The sequence below is a fragment of the Rutilus rutilus genome (genome assembly GCF_951802725.1).
Source record: "Rutilus rutilus genome assembly, chromosome: 9".
Taxonomy (NCBI): Eukaryota; Metazoa; Chordata; class Actinopteri; order Cypriniformes; family Leuciscidae; genus Rutilus; species Rutilus rutilus.
In genome coordinates, this window is record NC_140223.1 from 41,055,013 (window position 1) to 41,073,167 (window position 18,155).

The 18,155-nt window shown below is 44.0% G+C and overlaps 1 protein-coding gene across 2 annotated transcripts; it reads left to right on the top strand.

Annotated features, from left to right (window-relative positions):
* The first annotated feature begins 12,219 nt into the window (after positions 1 to 12,219).
* On the top strand, positions 12,220 to 16,923 carry LOC311296601 (uncharacterized protein). 2 transcript variants are annotated; one of them, XM_084418436.1, is made up of 8 exons: positions 12,220 to 12,311; positions 12,627 to 12,935; positions 13,210 to 13,290; positions 14,968 to 15,042; positions 15,286 to 15,314; positions 15,404 to 15,478; positions 15,613 to 15,684; positions 15,881 to 16,923. In XM_084418436.1, exons 1-8 carry the CDS (start codon positions 12,251 to 12,253, stop codon positions 15,965 to 15,967), a joined length of 789 nt encoding a protein of 262 aa, XP_084274562.1. In that variant the 5' UTR covers positions 12,220 to 12,250; the 3' UTR covers positions 15,968 to 16,923. The 2 variants fall into 2 exon arrangements, with proteins under 2 accessions (XP_084274562.1, XP_084274563.1); XM_084418437.1 differs by having other exon boundaries at positions 15,613 to 15,678.
* Positions 16,924 to 18,155: the final 1,232 nt, after the last annotated feature.

Sequence of the window (18,155 nt, forward strand, 5' to 3'; positions counted from 1 at the left end):
AGGGCTCCGGTCAGAGAGAAGGGCACGGAGAAATTATTCCAGCAAACTTTATTATTGAAGTTTGGGTACAAGCATTGGTGTTCAAATCGGTATATGTATATGTGTGTGTGGTCTATAAAAGAAACAAAGAATGAAATAATATTAGTCACAATGTACAAAAATATACAGTAATATCCGATACAATAATAAACATTGAATCAGAATACTGAAATATAATAATTTGGTCAAATAACCTGAAAAGAGTCATAAACAACTAATATACAGGCATACAAAGGGTTAATGAGGCAAAGTATAGATACTAAATGGATTTGGTGGTCTTCGCTTCCCCCTAGTGGAAGCGGGCGCAACTGCATCCCATGCGCTCAGCACGTGAGGGGCGCATGGCCAGGGAGTGCCGAACTACACTCTAGGTGCGTCTGACGGTGACACAGAGGCTAAACACGATTTATCAGTAGGACTAAAGGGCATAAGAAATTAAATATAGCACTCGAAAATACAGCTTACGACTGAAATAATATAAAGGAAACAATCTCCAGTCTAACAAGGCTTATAACAGTCACGTGATACCTATTAACTTAAGAAATACACACGAAAGTAGCAAAACCATGCGTATAATATACTTAACAGGAAAACAGGTGAAAGTAGACAACATCTAAACAAGTCCGATGGCAATATTTACATCTTAGTGCAGGATGAAACTTACTTTCGCTCAGGTTACGCACACGAGAGCCACCATCCCACAGAATGCGGAGTCGGGAATGAGGATGTGATGCGCTCGGAAAGGAAATGACATCACTACAGTTTCAAAATAAAACGACAGGAAATAAAAGACTTTCCGACATAGCCGCCCCCAAATTTAGCAATAAATTTGAATCCCAAAGGAAAGTCTACTTAGTTGGCGTCGTCTTCATCCTCCCAGGCTGGCAACCGCACAAGGCGCACGACTGGCCGTAGGTAGGTCTGTCCCTTAATCTTAACTTCAGCTGCCCTGACTCGTCCATCCGAACCGGAACAGGTCTTCACCACTCTCCCAATAGGCCACTGAGCTCTGGGTAGCTGCGAATCAACCACCATCACCACCTGGCCAGCAGTCAGATTGTCTGTGTCCTTGTGCCACTTTGACCGCTTCTGAAGGTCCGGGAGGTGGCGACGGATGAAGTTGGACCAGAAATGGTCCGCCAGGATCTGGCTGTGGCGCCATCTTCTTCTGCTGAGAAGGTCACTAGATGCGTAGACAGCCTGTGGGAGTGATGCGTCGCGGCGTCCCATCAACAGTAGATTCGGTGTGACGGGATCTGGATCTGCAGCATCGGAGGAGATATACCCAAGTGGTTTAGCATTGAGTATTCCCTCCACTTCAATTAGCACAGTTTGCAGCACAGGTTCGGCGACGGTGTGGTCCTGAAGGATGACTTGGAGAGCTGACTTAATCGACTTGATCTCTCGTTCCCACGTTCCCCCAAAGTGTGGAGACCCAGGGGGGTTGAAACGGAACTCGATTTGCTGTCTGGCCAGCTGTTCTTGAAGAGGAACTTCTAAAGCGGCAAAACTGGCTTGCAGCTCCGCAGCTCCACCTCGGAAGTTGGTTCCTCTGTCAGACAGGATCTCAAATGGCTTGCCGCGGCGAGCGATGAAGCGGCGGAGAGCCATCAGGAAAGCATCAGTGTCTATGCTCTCCAGTAGGTCAAGATGCACACAGCTCGTCGTCATGCACTTAAAAATCAGACCCCACCGCTTCTCTGTGCGCCGGCCCACCTTGACGTTGTAAGGGCCGAAACAATCGACTCCAGTCGACCAGAAAGGTGGCTTGTATAAGCGGAGTCTGGCAGGGGGTAAGTCTGCCATCCGAGGGACCACTGGAGTAGCGCGCCATTTCTGACATTCAACACAGCCGTGCTGATGACGCTTGATAGACTCTCTTCCCCGGAGGATCCAATATCTTCTTCTCATCTCAGCGAAAACCCGCTCGGGACCAGGATGTAGCAGTTCACTGTCATATTTCTTAATGAGCAGCTTCGTAACATGAGATTTGGGATCGAGGATGATAGGATGCATCGCATCTGGGTCAAGATCTTCTGCTCTGCGTAGTCTACCTCCCACTCTCACCAGGCCAACAGCTTCATCATACTCTGGAGCAAGCATGAGCAGGCGACTCAGTCTCGAGATGGACTTACCAGCAGCAAGAGTTTCCACCTCTTCAGGGAAGGACTCACTCTGGGCTTGTCTGAGGACATGTAGCTCTGCTGTTTGGACGTCAGCTGCTGTCATGGTAGGGCTGCTCTGGTCATCTGCCGCCCCGTGAAGGCTCTCATGGGTAGCCTTGAGAAGACTGTCCCAGTTGTCTATATCAGACCTGAGTGTCGTGGTCGGAGAGCAGGTGGTGGCTCCACAGAACAATGTCTTCCGAAGTTCATCCTCGTCAGCTTCTTGGGCTTCTATGAACTGAAGCACTGGCCAGGAGTCTGGATGTTGTCGGAGGAATGGTGGACCTTGGCTCCACCGGTTCGGCTGACTGAGCTCGAGCAAGGGTTTGCCGCGAGTAAGGTCATCGGCTGGATTGTCAGTGGTGCTGACATACCGCCAGGTCGAGTTTTCAGTGAGCTCTTGAATTTCTGCGACTCTAGTTCCTACAAAGACCTTGTAGCGACACGAGTCGGAATTGAGCCACGTTAAAACTGTCATCGCGTCAGTCCAGAGAGTGACTTGCTGGGAAGGAAGAGACAGTTCTGTCATAATAACTTTAGCCAGCTGGGCTCCGGCTAAAGCAGCACACAGTTCGAGGCGTGGCATGGATAGTTGTTTGCGAGGGCTCACTCGTGACCGAGCCATCACAAATGCAATGTGGACTTCACCTTGATTGTCTTGGGTGCGGAGGTAAGCGACGGCCCCGTAGGCTCTTTCAGAGGCGTCGCAAAAGATGTGTGCCTCTCGTTTGGGTGGCCCAGTGTCTGCTACTGATGGGACATAGCATCGGGGGATTTCCACTTGTGGAAGATGGACTAGTTCACTCTCCCATTGTGTCCAGATATCCAGCAGAGCCTCTGGTCTGATCGGTTCATCCCAGCCAACTCCCACTCTCCACAGGTCTTGAATCAGGATCTTCGCTCGTGTGGTGAATGGAATTAGGTATCCGATGGGATCATATTGCGATGCCATCACCTTATAGACATTCCTCAGAGTTGGCTGTGAATACTCTACTGGTCTGTGGCGGTACCCAAGGCGATCGGTAAGACAGTTCCAGCGAAGGCCTAAGGCTGGCTCTTCGGGATCTTGTCGAGGCTGAGAGAGCCACAACTCGGTGCTTGCTGCTTTCGCTTCCAATGGAAGATGCTCAACAACTGTGGGGGTGTTACTGGCCCACTGCCTGATGTCAAAGCCTCCAGCTGAGAGCAGTTTACGCATCCGGTTGATAATGGTCTTGGCTTCATCAGCGTTCGTGACACTGGTCAAACAGTTATCGACATAGAAGGCAGTCTCCACAAGGTGTAGGATGTCCTCATGACCGCTGCTGTTATCCTTCACATGCCGCTGAAGGGCGTATGTGGCACAGCAGGGACTGCATGTCGTCCCGAATGGCAAAACTTGCCACTCATACACCGTTGGTTCCTCCTCCCTCTTCATACCTCTCCAGAGAAAACGGAGAAGGGGCTTGTCTTCTGGTAGCAGGCGAACTTGATGAAACATCGCTTTGATGTCACCACTGATAGCCACACTGTGTTCTCGGAACCGAAGAAGTACACCGAGGAGAGTAGGACCTAAGGTCGGACCGGGCAGCAGTTGGCTATTGAGACTTTGACCGTTGAGCTGGTAGGAACAGTTGTAGACAATCCTCGCCTTACCGTTGTGGTGGACAACGTGGTGCGGCAGATACCAGGACTCTGTGGAGCTGTCTACTGTGTCAGGAGATAGAGGTTTGGCGTAGCCCAACTGTTCAAGCTTCTGTATTTCTTGACAGTAGGTGTTGGCTAGAGCAGTGTCTTTGGCTAGACGGCGTTCTGTGCTCCGTAGCTGTGGGAGTAATGTGTGCTTTGGAGCCCAGAGCGTGAGGCTAGCTTTGCGCCTCAGTAGAGGAGTAGCATATCTTATTACTCCATCCACTTCTACCTTGACTGTGCGCTGTTCCAGCAGTTCTAGGGCCTGCTGATCTTCTTTGGAGCGGATCACAGTCTTGGCGTTGGCATACGGGGTTATGTCAATTTCCCACAGTCGTTCAACGTGCCGCTGCAGCTCTGAGTTAGGAGACATAGTGAGGTAGCAGTGAGAGTGCTCACCAGTGAGGTTGAGGTTGGCGGGGCCTTGCAATGTCCAACCAAGAGCAGTACACACAGCTACAGGACTCCCAGGAGGACCTGCTCGGACCGGTTGTTTGGGCAGCAGCAGATGTGGAAAGTCAGAGCCGATCAGCAGAAGCGGCTGGACCTTGTCAACCTTCGGCAGAGGAAGACCTTGAAGGTGGGGGTATCTGCGCATGAGTGACTTGACAGGATAGCTATGCTCAGACAGGCTCAGCTCACCAGCAGTGAAGGCATGAAAGATGTGGTATCTTTGTTTAGGAGAATGAGCTGGGGAGATGTCGAACGAGACAGCGGCTCCTTGTAGATGGATCACCTCATGGCGGACAGTACGCAAAGGCAAGCTTTCAGGCTCTTTGGCTAAATGGAGATGCCGGACTGCTGAGGGAAGGATGAGGGTTCTCTCTGATCCGTCGTCCAAAATAGCGAAACCTTCCAGAGAGTGCTCGGCATTGTACAGGCGCACCTTAACTAGCTTCAACATGACTCTCTGTGGACGACTAGGACGATCAATGTATATGGTGTCGGGAGCAGTACTGACCATTAACACTTTCTTAGCCTCTTGGGAACACACTTCGTGGAGCACGGTCAGGTGTTGCTGTTTGCACACTTGGCAAGGCTTCTTGAGAGTACATGCCTCAGGTTTATGGTTCCTGCCACACCTCCAACAGCCTCTGTCTTTAATCCAGGTGGAAATCTCTGATGGAGTGAGCGTTTTGAATTTGGGGCATAAGCTGAGGTAATGCTCACGGGCATCGCAGTACGGGCAGTAAGGCTTCACACTGGGTTTAAATTTGGGTGACTTTGTGCTGCGAGCAGGATCTGGAGGGGCTACCTTAGCTTGGTTTTCAGTGTTGTAAAACACGTTGGATGAAGGACTCTGGGATTTCCTTTGGCCCTTGACTGGCTTAGGCTGGTCTTGGAACATCAGAGCTGCTCGAGATGAAATGCGCTTTGCTTGTGACTTTAACTGAAGCCAAACAGAGAAGTCTTCAAGCGTGTAGGTCTGATCAGTGCCGGTTCTCAGGATGCCTCGGTTTATGCTGTACTCCACAAACGCGTCTCGATAGTTAGTAGGCAGTTTGCTGAGCAGCCTGTCGACGTGGGAGCCGCATCGCAGTTCGTAGCCATTCTCACCCTCGAGAGAGCGGAGCATGCCAACTAGACCTTGTACTGATAGGGCAAAGTTGTCAAATGCCTCTGGATCTCCAGATCTTACGTGAGGTGAGTTTAAGATGGCACCCAGCTCACTCTGCACGAGCTGACGCGGTTGCCCATATTTATCTTGGAGAGCCTGGAGGGCTGAGGTGTACGGCTTTGGATGGTACATGTAGGCTTGGGCTAGCTTGTAGGCGCTTGGCAGCTTCAAGTGATCGAGGAGGACTTGATATTTGAACTGCTCTGTGAGGTGAGCATGTGTATTGAGCAGATTGTCCAAAGCCATCTTGAGCAGGGCAAAGTCTGACTCTTTACCTGAGGTGAAGTGAGGTAGAGTAGGTCTAGGAAGGCCATAAGATGTGGCAACTAGAAGCTCCATGAGGTCTGCACCCGGCGCTGCCCTGTAATCTAGAGGCGCTGTGCCCTGTCGTGGAGAAGGTGGCATGTCTGGGTAAGGATAGGACAGCGTGTTAGCAGCTGATAGCACTGGCTGTAGAGGTGTAACAGGTGGAGGCACATATTGGGCCTGGGCTTGGCTATAGACCATCTGTGGCTGGCGAAGTGGGGCCATATACTGTTCTACTGACAGTGGCGGAGCACATGAGGTAACGGCACTCACGGCTGGCCTGGGAGCCGACTGCGAAGCTGGGTTGATGATGGCAGGAGGAGGAATCATGGTAATATGCGTAGGCTGCGGCTGGGCGAGTACACTTGTAGTAGTATAAGCACTCACTTGTGGAGCGGGCTGGACTGATGGAAGACTGGTCGAGACAGGTGGACTAATGACTGCACTGGAGACTGGTGGCAGAACATGAATAGATGGAGTAGAATGAAGCAGTCCATGTCCACCTTGTGAATGGAGTAGGAGAGGCTGAGCTTCTGATGAGGACCTTAGGTTGTACTCACATTCACTGAGGGGCCTGGAGGAGCTGGGACTCTTAATTCCTTCTTCCTTCAGGAAAGACGTGATAAGAGCTGCTTGCGCCAATTCCATCTCTTTCTCTTTCAGTCGCCGTCGCAACATCTGATGCCTGGTGATAGCCTCTTTACTCTTGTATGCCATCTCTGCTTTCTCCTCCAGTCGACGTCTCTGCCGTTCTTGTTCTCTGAGAAGTTCCTCCTTCTCATCAAGGGCATCTCTGGCTTCTTTGTCTAGAAGAGTACACTGCTCGTCCACTAGTGTCTGCTCCATAATCTGCCGCTGCACTTCTGCTAATTCCATCCGCTTGACCTGTTCCTCCAACATGGCACTCTGTAGTTCGGATAGCCCGTCTGCAACGGACCTCTTGGTTGATGAGGCAGCACTGGCTCGAGATCTCGGACTGCTACGATGAGAAGATACCAAGGATCGACATGACTCTGCTCTCACAAATGGCAGTGAAAGTGGATCAGGGATTGGGATGTCGTGAGCTGGGGCTGCTGCTCCGAGTTCCTCAGCTTCGGTGGAAGGAAGTACTGTGACTCTCGGTGTGTACCCAACTTCAAAGTTTGCAAGGGATGCTGGTAACTGTATCTCCCGCTGGGGTCTAGAACGCACTGCTGGATCTGCAGATGGTTGTCCTGTCTCCATATTGTCTCCAGAAAGCTGTCAGCTCCGGCTCGAAGGACCATGTGATAGAGTGGGACACTCTGAAGGGGGTAATACTGGTCTGACAGTTTCCTTTGACAGGGCTCCGGTCAGAGAGAAGGGCACGGAGAAATTATTCCAGCAAACTTTATTATTGAAGTTTGGGTACAAGCATTGGTGTTCAAATCGGTATATGTATGTGTGTGTGGTCTATAAAAGAAACAAAGAATGAAATAATATTAGTCACAATGTACAAAAATATACAGTAATATCCGATACAATAATAAACATTGAATCAGAATACTGAAATATAATAATTTGGTCAAATAACCTGAAAAGAGTCATAAACAACTAATATACAGGCATACAAAGGGTTAATGAGGCAAAGTATAGATACTAAATGGATTTGGTGGTCTTCGCTTCCCCCTAGTGGAAGCGGGCGCAACTGCATCCCATGCGCTCAGCACGTGAGGGGCGCATGGCCAGGGAGTGCCGAACTACACTCTAGGTGCGTCTGACGGTGACACAGAGGCTAAACACGATTTATCAGTAGGACTAAAGGGCATAAGAAATTAAATATAGCACTCGAAAATACAGCTTACGACTGAAATAATATAAAGGAAACAATCTCCAGTCTAACAAGGCTTATAACAGTCACGTGATACCTATTAACTTAAGAAATACACACGAAAGTAGCAAAACCATGCGTATAATATACTTAACAGGAAAACAGGTGAAAGTAGACAACATCTAAACAAGTCCGATGGCAATATTTACATCTTAGTGCAGGATGAAACTTACTTTCGCTCAGGTTACGCACACGAGAGCCACCATCCCACAGAATGCGGAGTCGGGAATGAGGATGTGATGCGCTCGGAAAGGAAATGACATCACTACAGTTTCAAAATAAAACGACAGGAAATAAAAGACTTTCCGACACTAAGTTTTGAAATTGGTCTAAAAGTAGACCGAACAGAGCGATCCAAACTGCACTACATCATGTTTCAACGACAAAGGCTCCATACCAGAATCGAGACTACCATTAATAATAGACAAGATAATGCATGGGGCCAATAATATCAAAGACCTTTTTAAATAGTCATGATGGGATACTATCCAAAGGACAATTTGGTAGGTTTCATCCGACCTACATTCTCGGACAATGTCACAAGAGATACCGGCTCAAACTGGGTAAATGTAGCAGAGCTCAAAGTAGGAACCAAAGGATCCATATTGCAATTAACAATCTCAGATCTAATTGCCATGATCTTATCTACGTCTTAAGTCTTAAAACATAATAAAACTCACTCTTTTGGATTGATCACATAATTTATAGTGCTGAATAAAATTCTAGGCTTATGATAGTTACTAGCAATTAGGTCTTGAAGATATTTCTTCTTTGCCTCTTCAACCTGTTAAGCTGCAACCCCACTTTTGAAAAATGCCCAGAAATGGCATACCCAAACTGAAACAGATACAGTTCATGAACCCTTTGCACTAAAAGCACAAGTATGATCTCATTTGAAAGCTGACACTTGGCAGTTTATTGTAAATTTAGAATTAATTATTGTCATAATGAAGAAAATAGTTATAAATAGCTTCAAATATTTGTAAAGTTATTAGAAATGTATTTTTATGAAAATATCTTCATGAAAATAAAATTGAAGTTGGCATTGTATCAATCTAGAAATGCACTGCAGCTAAAGCCACATGTCTGACCATGTTATATTTAAAATCTGAAGATGATAAGTCTAAAACTCTGTATTTAGTTAAATGTTTTTCAAGATCATGTCTCTGACTTTATTTTGATTAGACTCTAAAATGCAAACTGATGTTTATTGTCATCTTCTAATCATCTATTCAGTCTATTGTCTCTATTGTTTTGTGGTGCAAACGAGCCCCATTCAGTGTCAGTCTCTCCTGCACACATTCACACCTCTCCAGCCTGGTTATTGTCACATTCACCGCCTTCTTCCTCGTCTGTGTCTGCACTACACTTCCCAGAATCCTCCATCATCACCTTCACTTGCACATCGTCATCATCATCCTCTTCACCTGTGTTCACCCATCATCATCACCATCACCTGTTGTCTTGTCATTATCTTCTCTGTATTTAAGTTCTCTTCTCACCCATGTCTCGGTCGGTTATTGTTTGTGCACTTGCACACTGTTTCGTGTTTGTTTGGATTTTTCCTATGGAAATAAATATTGAGTATTTTGTATCTTCGCCTACCTTCGTCTTCTTCATCCACCCGTTAACGTTACAGAATAACCGACCACCCATGGATGAACGGGTCAAGTTCATCACCGTGGCTCAGGAGAACCACGATCTGCTAATCTTCTCCAATAAGTTTGTTCAGCTCGCCCTCACAAGCTCTTTGGAGAACGAAACCCTCAGCACCCTGTTCTGGATCGGGGCCACTTTCCATCGTCCTCTCAACCTCCCAGACACCACCGGACTGAGTTGGAAAGAGACTGTAGTCCGGTGTCTGGAGAGCGTTGCGCCTCGTTCCGGAACGCCAGTCCAGCCGAGCCTGCACTTCACGCCAGTCCAGCCGAGCCCAAGGCAGTATGCGTCTTGCCCGCCGCCCCTGAGACTGTGAGCATCATGCCCGCCGCGCCTGTGACAGTGAGCGTCATGCCCACCGAGCTAGAGACTGACAGCGTCATGCCCGCAGAGCTTTTGTTTTCTTTTATCCTGCCGAGCTTGAAGCTCCCTTCACCGCTGGTTCCGTCCAGCTCTAAGCCCTCTTCGTCGCTGGTCCTGCCCAGCTCAAAGCCCTCTTCGCCGCTAGTCCTGCCCAGCTCAAAGCCTTCACCGCTGGTTCCGTCCAGCACAGAGCCTTCACCGCTGATCCCGTCCAGCACAGAGCCCTCATCGCTGGTCCCGTCCAGCACAGAGCCCTCACCACTCGTCCCGCCTGCCCAGCCAGAGACTGTTCACGTCCCGTCTGCCCAGCCCAGCCAGAGACTGTTCACGTCCCGTCTGCCCAGCCAGAGACTGTTCATGTCCCGTCTGCCCAGCCAGAGACTGTGCCTGTCCCAGTTCCTGTCCCAGAGCCTGTTCCAGAGCCTGTCCCAGAGGCTTGTATTGACGCCGTCACTCTCCCCAAGAATTTTTTTGGGGGGGGCCATAGGTCCTCGCCGTGGTCACCCAAGGGCCCTCGGCCACCAGAAAAGTCCTCTCCGCCATGGCCACCCGAAGGGTCTTCTCCGCCATGGCCACCCGAAGGGTCCTCACCGCCATGGCCGCCCGAAGGGTCTACTCCGCCATGGCTACCCGACGGTTCTGCTCAACCTGCTCCGCCCTGGCCCCCTGCTCAGCCTGCACCGCCGTGGCCCCATGCTCAGCCGGCACCGCCATGGTCTCCTCCTCAGCCTGCTCCGCCACGGTCGGCGATACCATCCTGGAGTCTCCTGTCTGTCCTGTCCCTGTTCTCCCTCCGGTCACTGACTCCAGGATGCCCACCCCCCCTCCCAGGTTCTGCCATCTACGGCGCGGGTCGCGCCTAGCGGGAGGGGGGAGTTATGTCACATTCACCGCCTTCTTCCTCGTCTGTGTCTGCACTACACTTCCCAGAATCCTCCATCATCACCTTCACCTGCACATCGTCATCATCATCCTCTTCACCTGTGTTCACCCATCATCATCACCATCACCTGTTGTCTTGTCATTATCTTCTCTGTATTTAAGTTCTCTTCTCACCCATGTCTGGGTCGGTTATTGTTTGTGCACTTGCACACTGTTTCGTGTTTGTTTGGATTTTGCCTATGGAAATAAATATTGAGTATTTTGTATCTTCGCCTACCTTCGTCTTCTTCATCCACCCGTTGACGTACAGTTATGGCTTCAAAATATGCTTTTCTTTTGTTTTCATTATAATTACTAACGACTGGCTATTCACGCTGTTTCAATCCCTAATTTCTTTTATCAAAGTTCTCACTTCACATTTGAAACTGTATCAAATGCCCTTCTTGTAAGCATTCCTATTTAAAATATTTCATTAAAAATAACAGCTTGGTGCAGGTGCATCTTAGGGCTGTTTTCAGGTTCGGACGCTGGGCGCCTCGCACAACCCCTATTGGCTGTCACCATGCCTTAAAATTTGCAATAAAACTGGACCTATCTTATAACTGGAAAATGAACTTTTTTTATGAAAACTGGTGAGATGGTATTGTAATACTGTCTCACCAGTTTTCATTAAAAAAAGGACATGGTCTTTATGTAGGTATATTTCTTCAGAATATCCATGTACTAAAGAAAGAAAGAAAGAAAAAGAAGAGATTTATCTTCTTGTCTGCTAAATCATCAGCCAGCCCAGGCAGTCTGTGTTAAAAGTAGAAATTCTGCAGCTGTTGCACTTGTGCATCTGTGTAGTTTTTGTCAAAAGTCCTCACTTGGTGTCCAGATGACCAGCTTGCAGCTCTGTAGGCCCAGACACATCATGGTCAGTTGTGTCTGAAAGAAGGATTAAGAGTGCATGTTGGTAAAAAGAATCTGTATAATTCATTAATTATAAATTTAAAACACAATGTGTCTAATAATAGAGCTAATGCACTTTCTTGAAAAATAATTATTCACCTGGAGGTAGTATCCATCCTTTCCTTTGGAAGAATCAGGTACTGTCCATCACCCAATCTTTTGATGTCACCATTTGGCCGTCCCAAAAATTCTGCCAGTGACAGCGGCACTTGATCTCAAGGAGTTGTGTTGTGATGCTAATAATTACTTTAAAATACTTGAAAAACTGTTTAACATTTACATTTTATGCATTTGGCAGATGCTTTTATCCAAAGCGACTTAGATTGCATTTCAAGGTACACTTCCCCCCCCATTGTTATCAGTTCTTGTTTTCCCTGGGAATTGAACCCATGACCTTGGCGTTGCAATCACCAATGCTCTACCATTTGAGCAACAGGAAAGAAATTTATCTCTAATAATCAAATTATTTTATTTCTAGAATTTAACCGGATGCAGGAAACTACTAAAATAAATCTGTGAAACTATAACAGTAATTTTCTTGTGTGCAAAAGTAGAGCCTATAAATGCCTATAATGTAGCCTATAAACTACAGGTTGAGCTAATGTGGTTAACTCTAACTTTTAACATGATTTGCACACTCACTTATCGTCAGTCAGATAAGAGGAAGTTAACAACTACAGGAGGGGCTGATGTTGTGTAAAGAAAGAGTTGTAACTGTATAAAGAAAAGAAAGAGTGTCAGAAACAGAAAATGGCTGATAAGTGTGATGTGTGTCTGCTGGGACTGATCATTCTCTCTTCACTTCTCACAGGTAAAGAAATCTGTATTTTCTCTAAAGACATTTAGTGGAATTAGTCTGGAAAGAGTTCATTTGAACATGCTCAGTTTATTCCTCAGAGTTACAACTCAGAGTTGTGTATTGATACACACAGATCATACTGTATTATTCCTGATACTGGACACAGTGTCACTCAAACATCTTCGTATTAAGAGTGTGTCAGTGATTTGAACGGCTCTCTGATAAAGACTAATATGATCTGAACTGTCTGCTTTTTATGCTGGTGTGTTTTATGTTTTAATTTATTAATATGTAGCATAATGATCACTCAAATGTAATGTGTTTCAGGCACCAGTGTGGTGAATGACACTGATATGTTCATCAGTTCTGGTGAAAATGTCTCTCTGCCCTGTTATAATGCTCTTTCTGACTGCAAATCAACCACATGGATCTATAACAGCTTCAGACATTCAAAGACAGTTGAACTGACTGCTGAAGGGAAAGTGAAGAAGAATACAGGGAGACATGAGAGACTGAGTCTGGGGTCTGACAGCTCTCTGAACATCAAGAGCGTCACAGAAGAAGATTATGGGGTTTACACCTGCCGACAATATGTGAATGGACAACAAGGAACTGATGCTCGTGTTTCTCTGCGTGGTCAGTGTTTTTATATGTTCAATTTAAAAGGACACTTTTCCACAAATTCGCAAAACTCTTATAAACACACTCACAAAAGATTCTTTGACTCTGACAAAAGAGTAAATCAAGCATCGCTTCACACTAATGAACGGCTCAGAAAGTGCTGCTGTAAATAATGAAAGAATTGAAACTTGACAGCAAAAATGTTAACTTTTATGTAATATGATGATCAAAGTTAAAATGTGATTGTCACTTTCTATGATGGATCTGTACTAACATTCATGCTTTACAGCTCTAGATGATTCGACGACAGCAGTGAATCCAGTCCACATCACAAACTCTACTATAAAGACACCAGAAACTACTGCAAAAGGTACATGATGATGCTGCAGATTTATCGAACATAATTCGGTAACACTTTATAATAACTGCACGCTATTAGTTAAGCATTAGAAAACAGTTAACTCATCCTTTATAAAGCATTAATACACATTAATAAGCAGTTTATAAATACAGCTATGAATGCTTTATACTTGATTTAGAAGCATTTCTATAATGTGTTTAATAATTGTATTTTCATACTTTATTAATGATCCATTTATCATTTCTAAATGAAGTATTGCATTATTTACAAACCGGTTATTTAGGAGTTGTCAGTGGTTCATAAGATCACTTAGAAAGTGTAAGTAAATGATTAATAAACTGTTTAAATACATATTATTATTCAGACATATAGTAATAGTTATTAATGTGTTAATAAATGCTTTATGAACATGTATTTCTACTGTAATTCAGGGTTAATTCAGGTAGTTATAAGGCATTTAGTAGTGGTCAGTTCACTATTTTAGTGAGCTCATCTAAAGCGAGGACTAGTTATGCCTTGTAGAGCATTTATAAAGGAGATTTAAAGACTCAGTTTAATATTTCTATGTTCTGTATCACTGTGTGTGTGTGTTTCCTTTTTCTGTTTAGAAGAAAACTGAGTCTTTAATTCTCCTTTATAAACACTTTATAACTACTTATTTACTCACACTTTCTAAGTGATCTTATGAACCACTGACAACTCCTAAATAACCGGTTTGTAAATAATGCAATACTTCATTTAGAAATGATAAATTGATCATTAATAAAGTATGAAAATACAATTATTAAACACATTCTAGATATGCTTATAAATCAAGAATAGAGCATTTATAGCTGTATTTATAAACTGCTTATTAATGTATATTAATGCTTTCTAAATTATGAATTAACTGTTTACTAATGCTTAATAAATGATTAATAGCGTGCAGTTATTATAAAGTGTTACCCATAATTCTACATAAATTATGAATGTTATATGGCATTAGGGCTCGAAGAGTTGTTTATTTAACATAAACATAATTTACTATTTACATCATTAACGTAAACTATTTTATGTTTTATTAAATCCAAAACCATCATTTCTTTTTTTAGGTGCATAAATATACATTCCATCCCATGTTAAAATATGAAGATGATTTCTAACATCTGAAAGCGTACTGTGCTGAATCTCAACAGCAATATACAATAAATCAGTGACAGGGCATAACTCAGAAGGGCTGATTATGATTGACAGCCTCTCTGACAGTGTGCTCGATCTCTTCTTCAGTCATAGGGATCTCCGTCGCTGCAGTCGCTGTTCTCCTTCTCGCTCTTCTCATTCTCAGATATCAAAAATCTGTCTGCAATTTAGCATCCTCAGTGTCTTGACTTCATGCACACCAAGTTTGGTGGTGATCGGATTAATTCCCTAGGAGGAGTACATCAAATTCCAGGGCATGTGTTTCCAAACAACCCATAATAGACAAACATTTTTTAATAATAATAATAATAATAATCCTTAGGAAAACAATAGGGCCTTTGCTTATTGCTTATTATTGCACTGATTTATTGGGCCCTAAAAACGTCCAATAAAAAACGCCTCACACCATCAGTGCTCGGGCCCTAATAAATCAGTGACAGGGCATAACTCAGAAGGGCTGATTATGATTGACAGCCTCTCTGACAGTGTGCTCGATCTCTTCTTCAGTCGTAGGGATCTCTGTCGCTGCAGTCGCTGTTCTCCTTCTCGCTCTTCTCTGGCTGATCTGCAGGAAAACAGCTGGTGAGTTTGCAGATTTACTCCTTTACAACAGTTAAAAACAGCTCAGATGAGCAAACAAACACGTCATGTTCAGATTGTATGTATCATAGATCAAGTTTATTCCTGCTGAGAATCCCTGTGATGTCAATCTCAAAGAGTTATCAACTCAAACAACAATCATTTTTATCATCCATCGTAATGCTTCTAAAACATCTTATTGTTCACTTTCTGTGTTTTGCGCGTGTTTTATGATAAAACACATAGATAATAAAAGAGGGACTGTCGACTCGGAGGTGAGTTCAGTAATGATTTAGATTTGATTACTGTCTTTAAAGCTCAGTAAAGTGTCATTCATGCAGTTTTAACCGTTTGTTTTCTGAAGGTCAAAGATGAGAATGAACATAAAGGGACGAATGAGACGATCAACATGTCCATTCCTCCCGCTGCAAGAGCCGATGTGAGTCCTCATCAAACATTACGTTCACTGTCTGTTCTATAATGTGATTTACTAAAAGCTTTTGTGCTATTCTGAGATATATGTCTGTTCTGTGTGCTAAACCTGATTCTCTGCACGTTTGCATTGATGTTTAGGAGCAGACAGATGATCATGTGACTTACACTGAGGTCACTTTTTCCAAGAAACAGCCAGTAAAATCGGTCAGTGTGAGTAGATACCAGCACATTTCCTTATTCTCCACCACTGTCCACTGACCAGTCCTGCTCAGAGACAATCACTGCAGCTTCTCTGATCTATATGAGCTTGACTCTCAGATAAATGAAGCTCATGCACTAATAATAATAATAATAATAATGGCTGTGGTTCAAATATTGATGGACAGAATCTGTGCTGTTCTTTCAGGATCATGATGATACAGTGACTTATGCTGCCATCAGAGGAGAAGATCAACCGCAGGACGAACTCTACGCCTCTGTGAACAAGAACTAGACAGACACAAATAAACATTAATAATGATACAGATCACTGCATGAGCTCATCATATCAGGAGCAGAGCTCTGGTGTTTGGAGGAATTATATATTTGCATGTAAACGAGCAGATATTTGTTGAATGTGATGTGAATATAAATGAGATTTATTGTGAATCATCATCAGGGCCCGTATTTATCAAACCTCTGAGAATTACTCACAAGAACACTGATAAGAACTGACGGTTACACTTTATTTTAAGGTGTCAGTAAGTACTGAGTGATATTAAGTAACTACATGTACTTACTATAGGGTTAGGTTAGGATTAGGGTTTGGTTTAGGGATAGTTGCATGTAATTATACATGTCAAGTCAAGTTTATTTATATAGCGCTTTTCACAATACAGATTGTATCAAAGCAGCTTCACAGTATTAAATTAAAATAATACATCAATTTTTGTTTCTAGTGGAAAACGTCCACGTTTGGTAATGCTGATCAATAGTATTGTTGATTGATTAATTAAATTAAATATCCCCAAATAACATGTAACATATGTAACAATGACACTGTAGAGTAAAATAATTCTTGGCTCAAAGCTGCTCTTAAAGGTCCCATTCCATGGATTATTTTTATTATTTTATCATGTTTCCAGGGGTGCCCTTATAATGTTAGTATGTTTTTTAGATCAAAAATTGTTATAATTTAGAAATAAAAGGCATATTTCCTAGCCTGATTTCATTCCCTGGTTTGAACACTCTGTTTGAAGGGGCGTGTCTGCTGAGAGACTTCAGTGTAAACGCCCTCTGCTGTGATTGGCTGAAATGCTTGCATATGAATATCTGGCATTACATGTGGAACTATCTGGAAAACTTTTACTATTACAGCTATTATACGTTTTTACTATTACAGCTATCGGGATTAACGAATCGTGAGAAGTTTTTTAAGTATTTAGATCTCTTTCAATCACATAAAAAATTGCAGTGACGAGCACTGAGCAGATGACAGCCTGTTGATCGCGTGAAAGATCTTATCATTGCAATGCAGTTTCTGCACTCACTAAAATTTCACCAATGCAAACATGAAGCATATAAATACAGTAAGAGCTTCGTTGTGCAGTGTAACAGCGTCATTGATTTCATAACGAGTGTTGGCAAGTGTCCAGATAAACTCGCGCTGTGTGATTGACAGCTTGGGCGATTGGAAAGGGATTGTTCTTTGATCGCTTTCTGTATATTAATCACAGTTTAAGTTAGATTATTTTCATCCTACTAAGAGAAACGATGTGAAGTTGATCGCTACTTCCATAATAAATCACTACTTGTACTTACCGCTTGCTGGAATATAGTTGAAATAGTCCCCTTCGTCAGTATGAAACGCTGAGAGAAGTCTGCTTGATATTATCCCAGGTTAGAAAAACAGTCCGTGGTGAAATGGACAGAGCAAACTAACTTCGAATTAAACTTTTGAGGTATCCGATTATAGATAAACATCAACCATCTGTTGACATTTCACCATCAATACGCCTGTGTTCCTGTGGGCGGAGGTTACGGTTCTAGTGACATCATTAAAGCAGGAAGTAGAGGGGTGTAGTCCAATCCAGCCGTTCGTTGTAGTCAACTTCTGTTAAATAAAATATCTCGCTTGGCACTGAACTTTGAGCTTTATAATTTTACAGATATTATTTATACTCTAACAACAACATTACACACTAACTAAAGATTGAAACATGGGATCACATAGAACGGGACCTTTAAAAGGTTTTCAAGCATCTCAGTCGTAATTTAAGTGAAGTGTAGCCTACACTCTCACAAAAAAAGGTACAAAAGCTGTCACGCTTTTCAAAAGGAACACCTTTGTACCTAAAGAGTGCATATTAGTCCCTCAAAGGTACATATTGGTATCAAACGTGTACATATTAGAGCCCTGTTGAAGGGTATACTGTCCCAGTGACAGCTTTTATACCTTTTTTTCTGAGAGTGTCGGACTCAATCTTAATTGCCAGTCTTAGAGATGATTCACGACACTTTGCTGTGCCACAAACGAGATTCTGGATGACGACATTTTCATGTTGAAAATGTTTCTGTTTTCATAATATAATGTTATTTTTTTATTTCATCTATGTTGATTATATGAAAAGTGAACAGCATAGGATCATAAGATGGGTCAGACATGATTTTTTGAGCTGCAGTGCTCACCTCACTACAGTACG

Coding starts and splice junctions, on each gene's coding strand:
- LOC311296601 (XM_084418436.1), top strand. CDS start 12,251: ATGGCTGATAAGTGTGATGTGTGTCTGCTGGGACTGATCATTCTCTCT. Junction 12,936..13,209: donor TGCTCGTGTTTCTCTGCGTG/GTCAGTGTTTTT, acceptor CATGCTTTACAG/CTCTAGATGATTCGACGACA. Junction 13,291..14,967: donor ACCAGAAACTACTGCAAAAG/GTACATGATGAT, acceptor TCTCTTCTTCAG/TCGTAGGGATCTCTGTCGCT.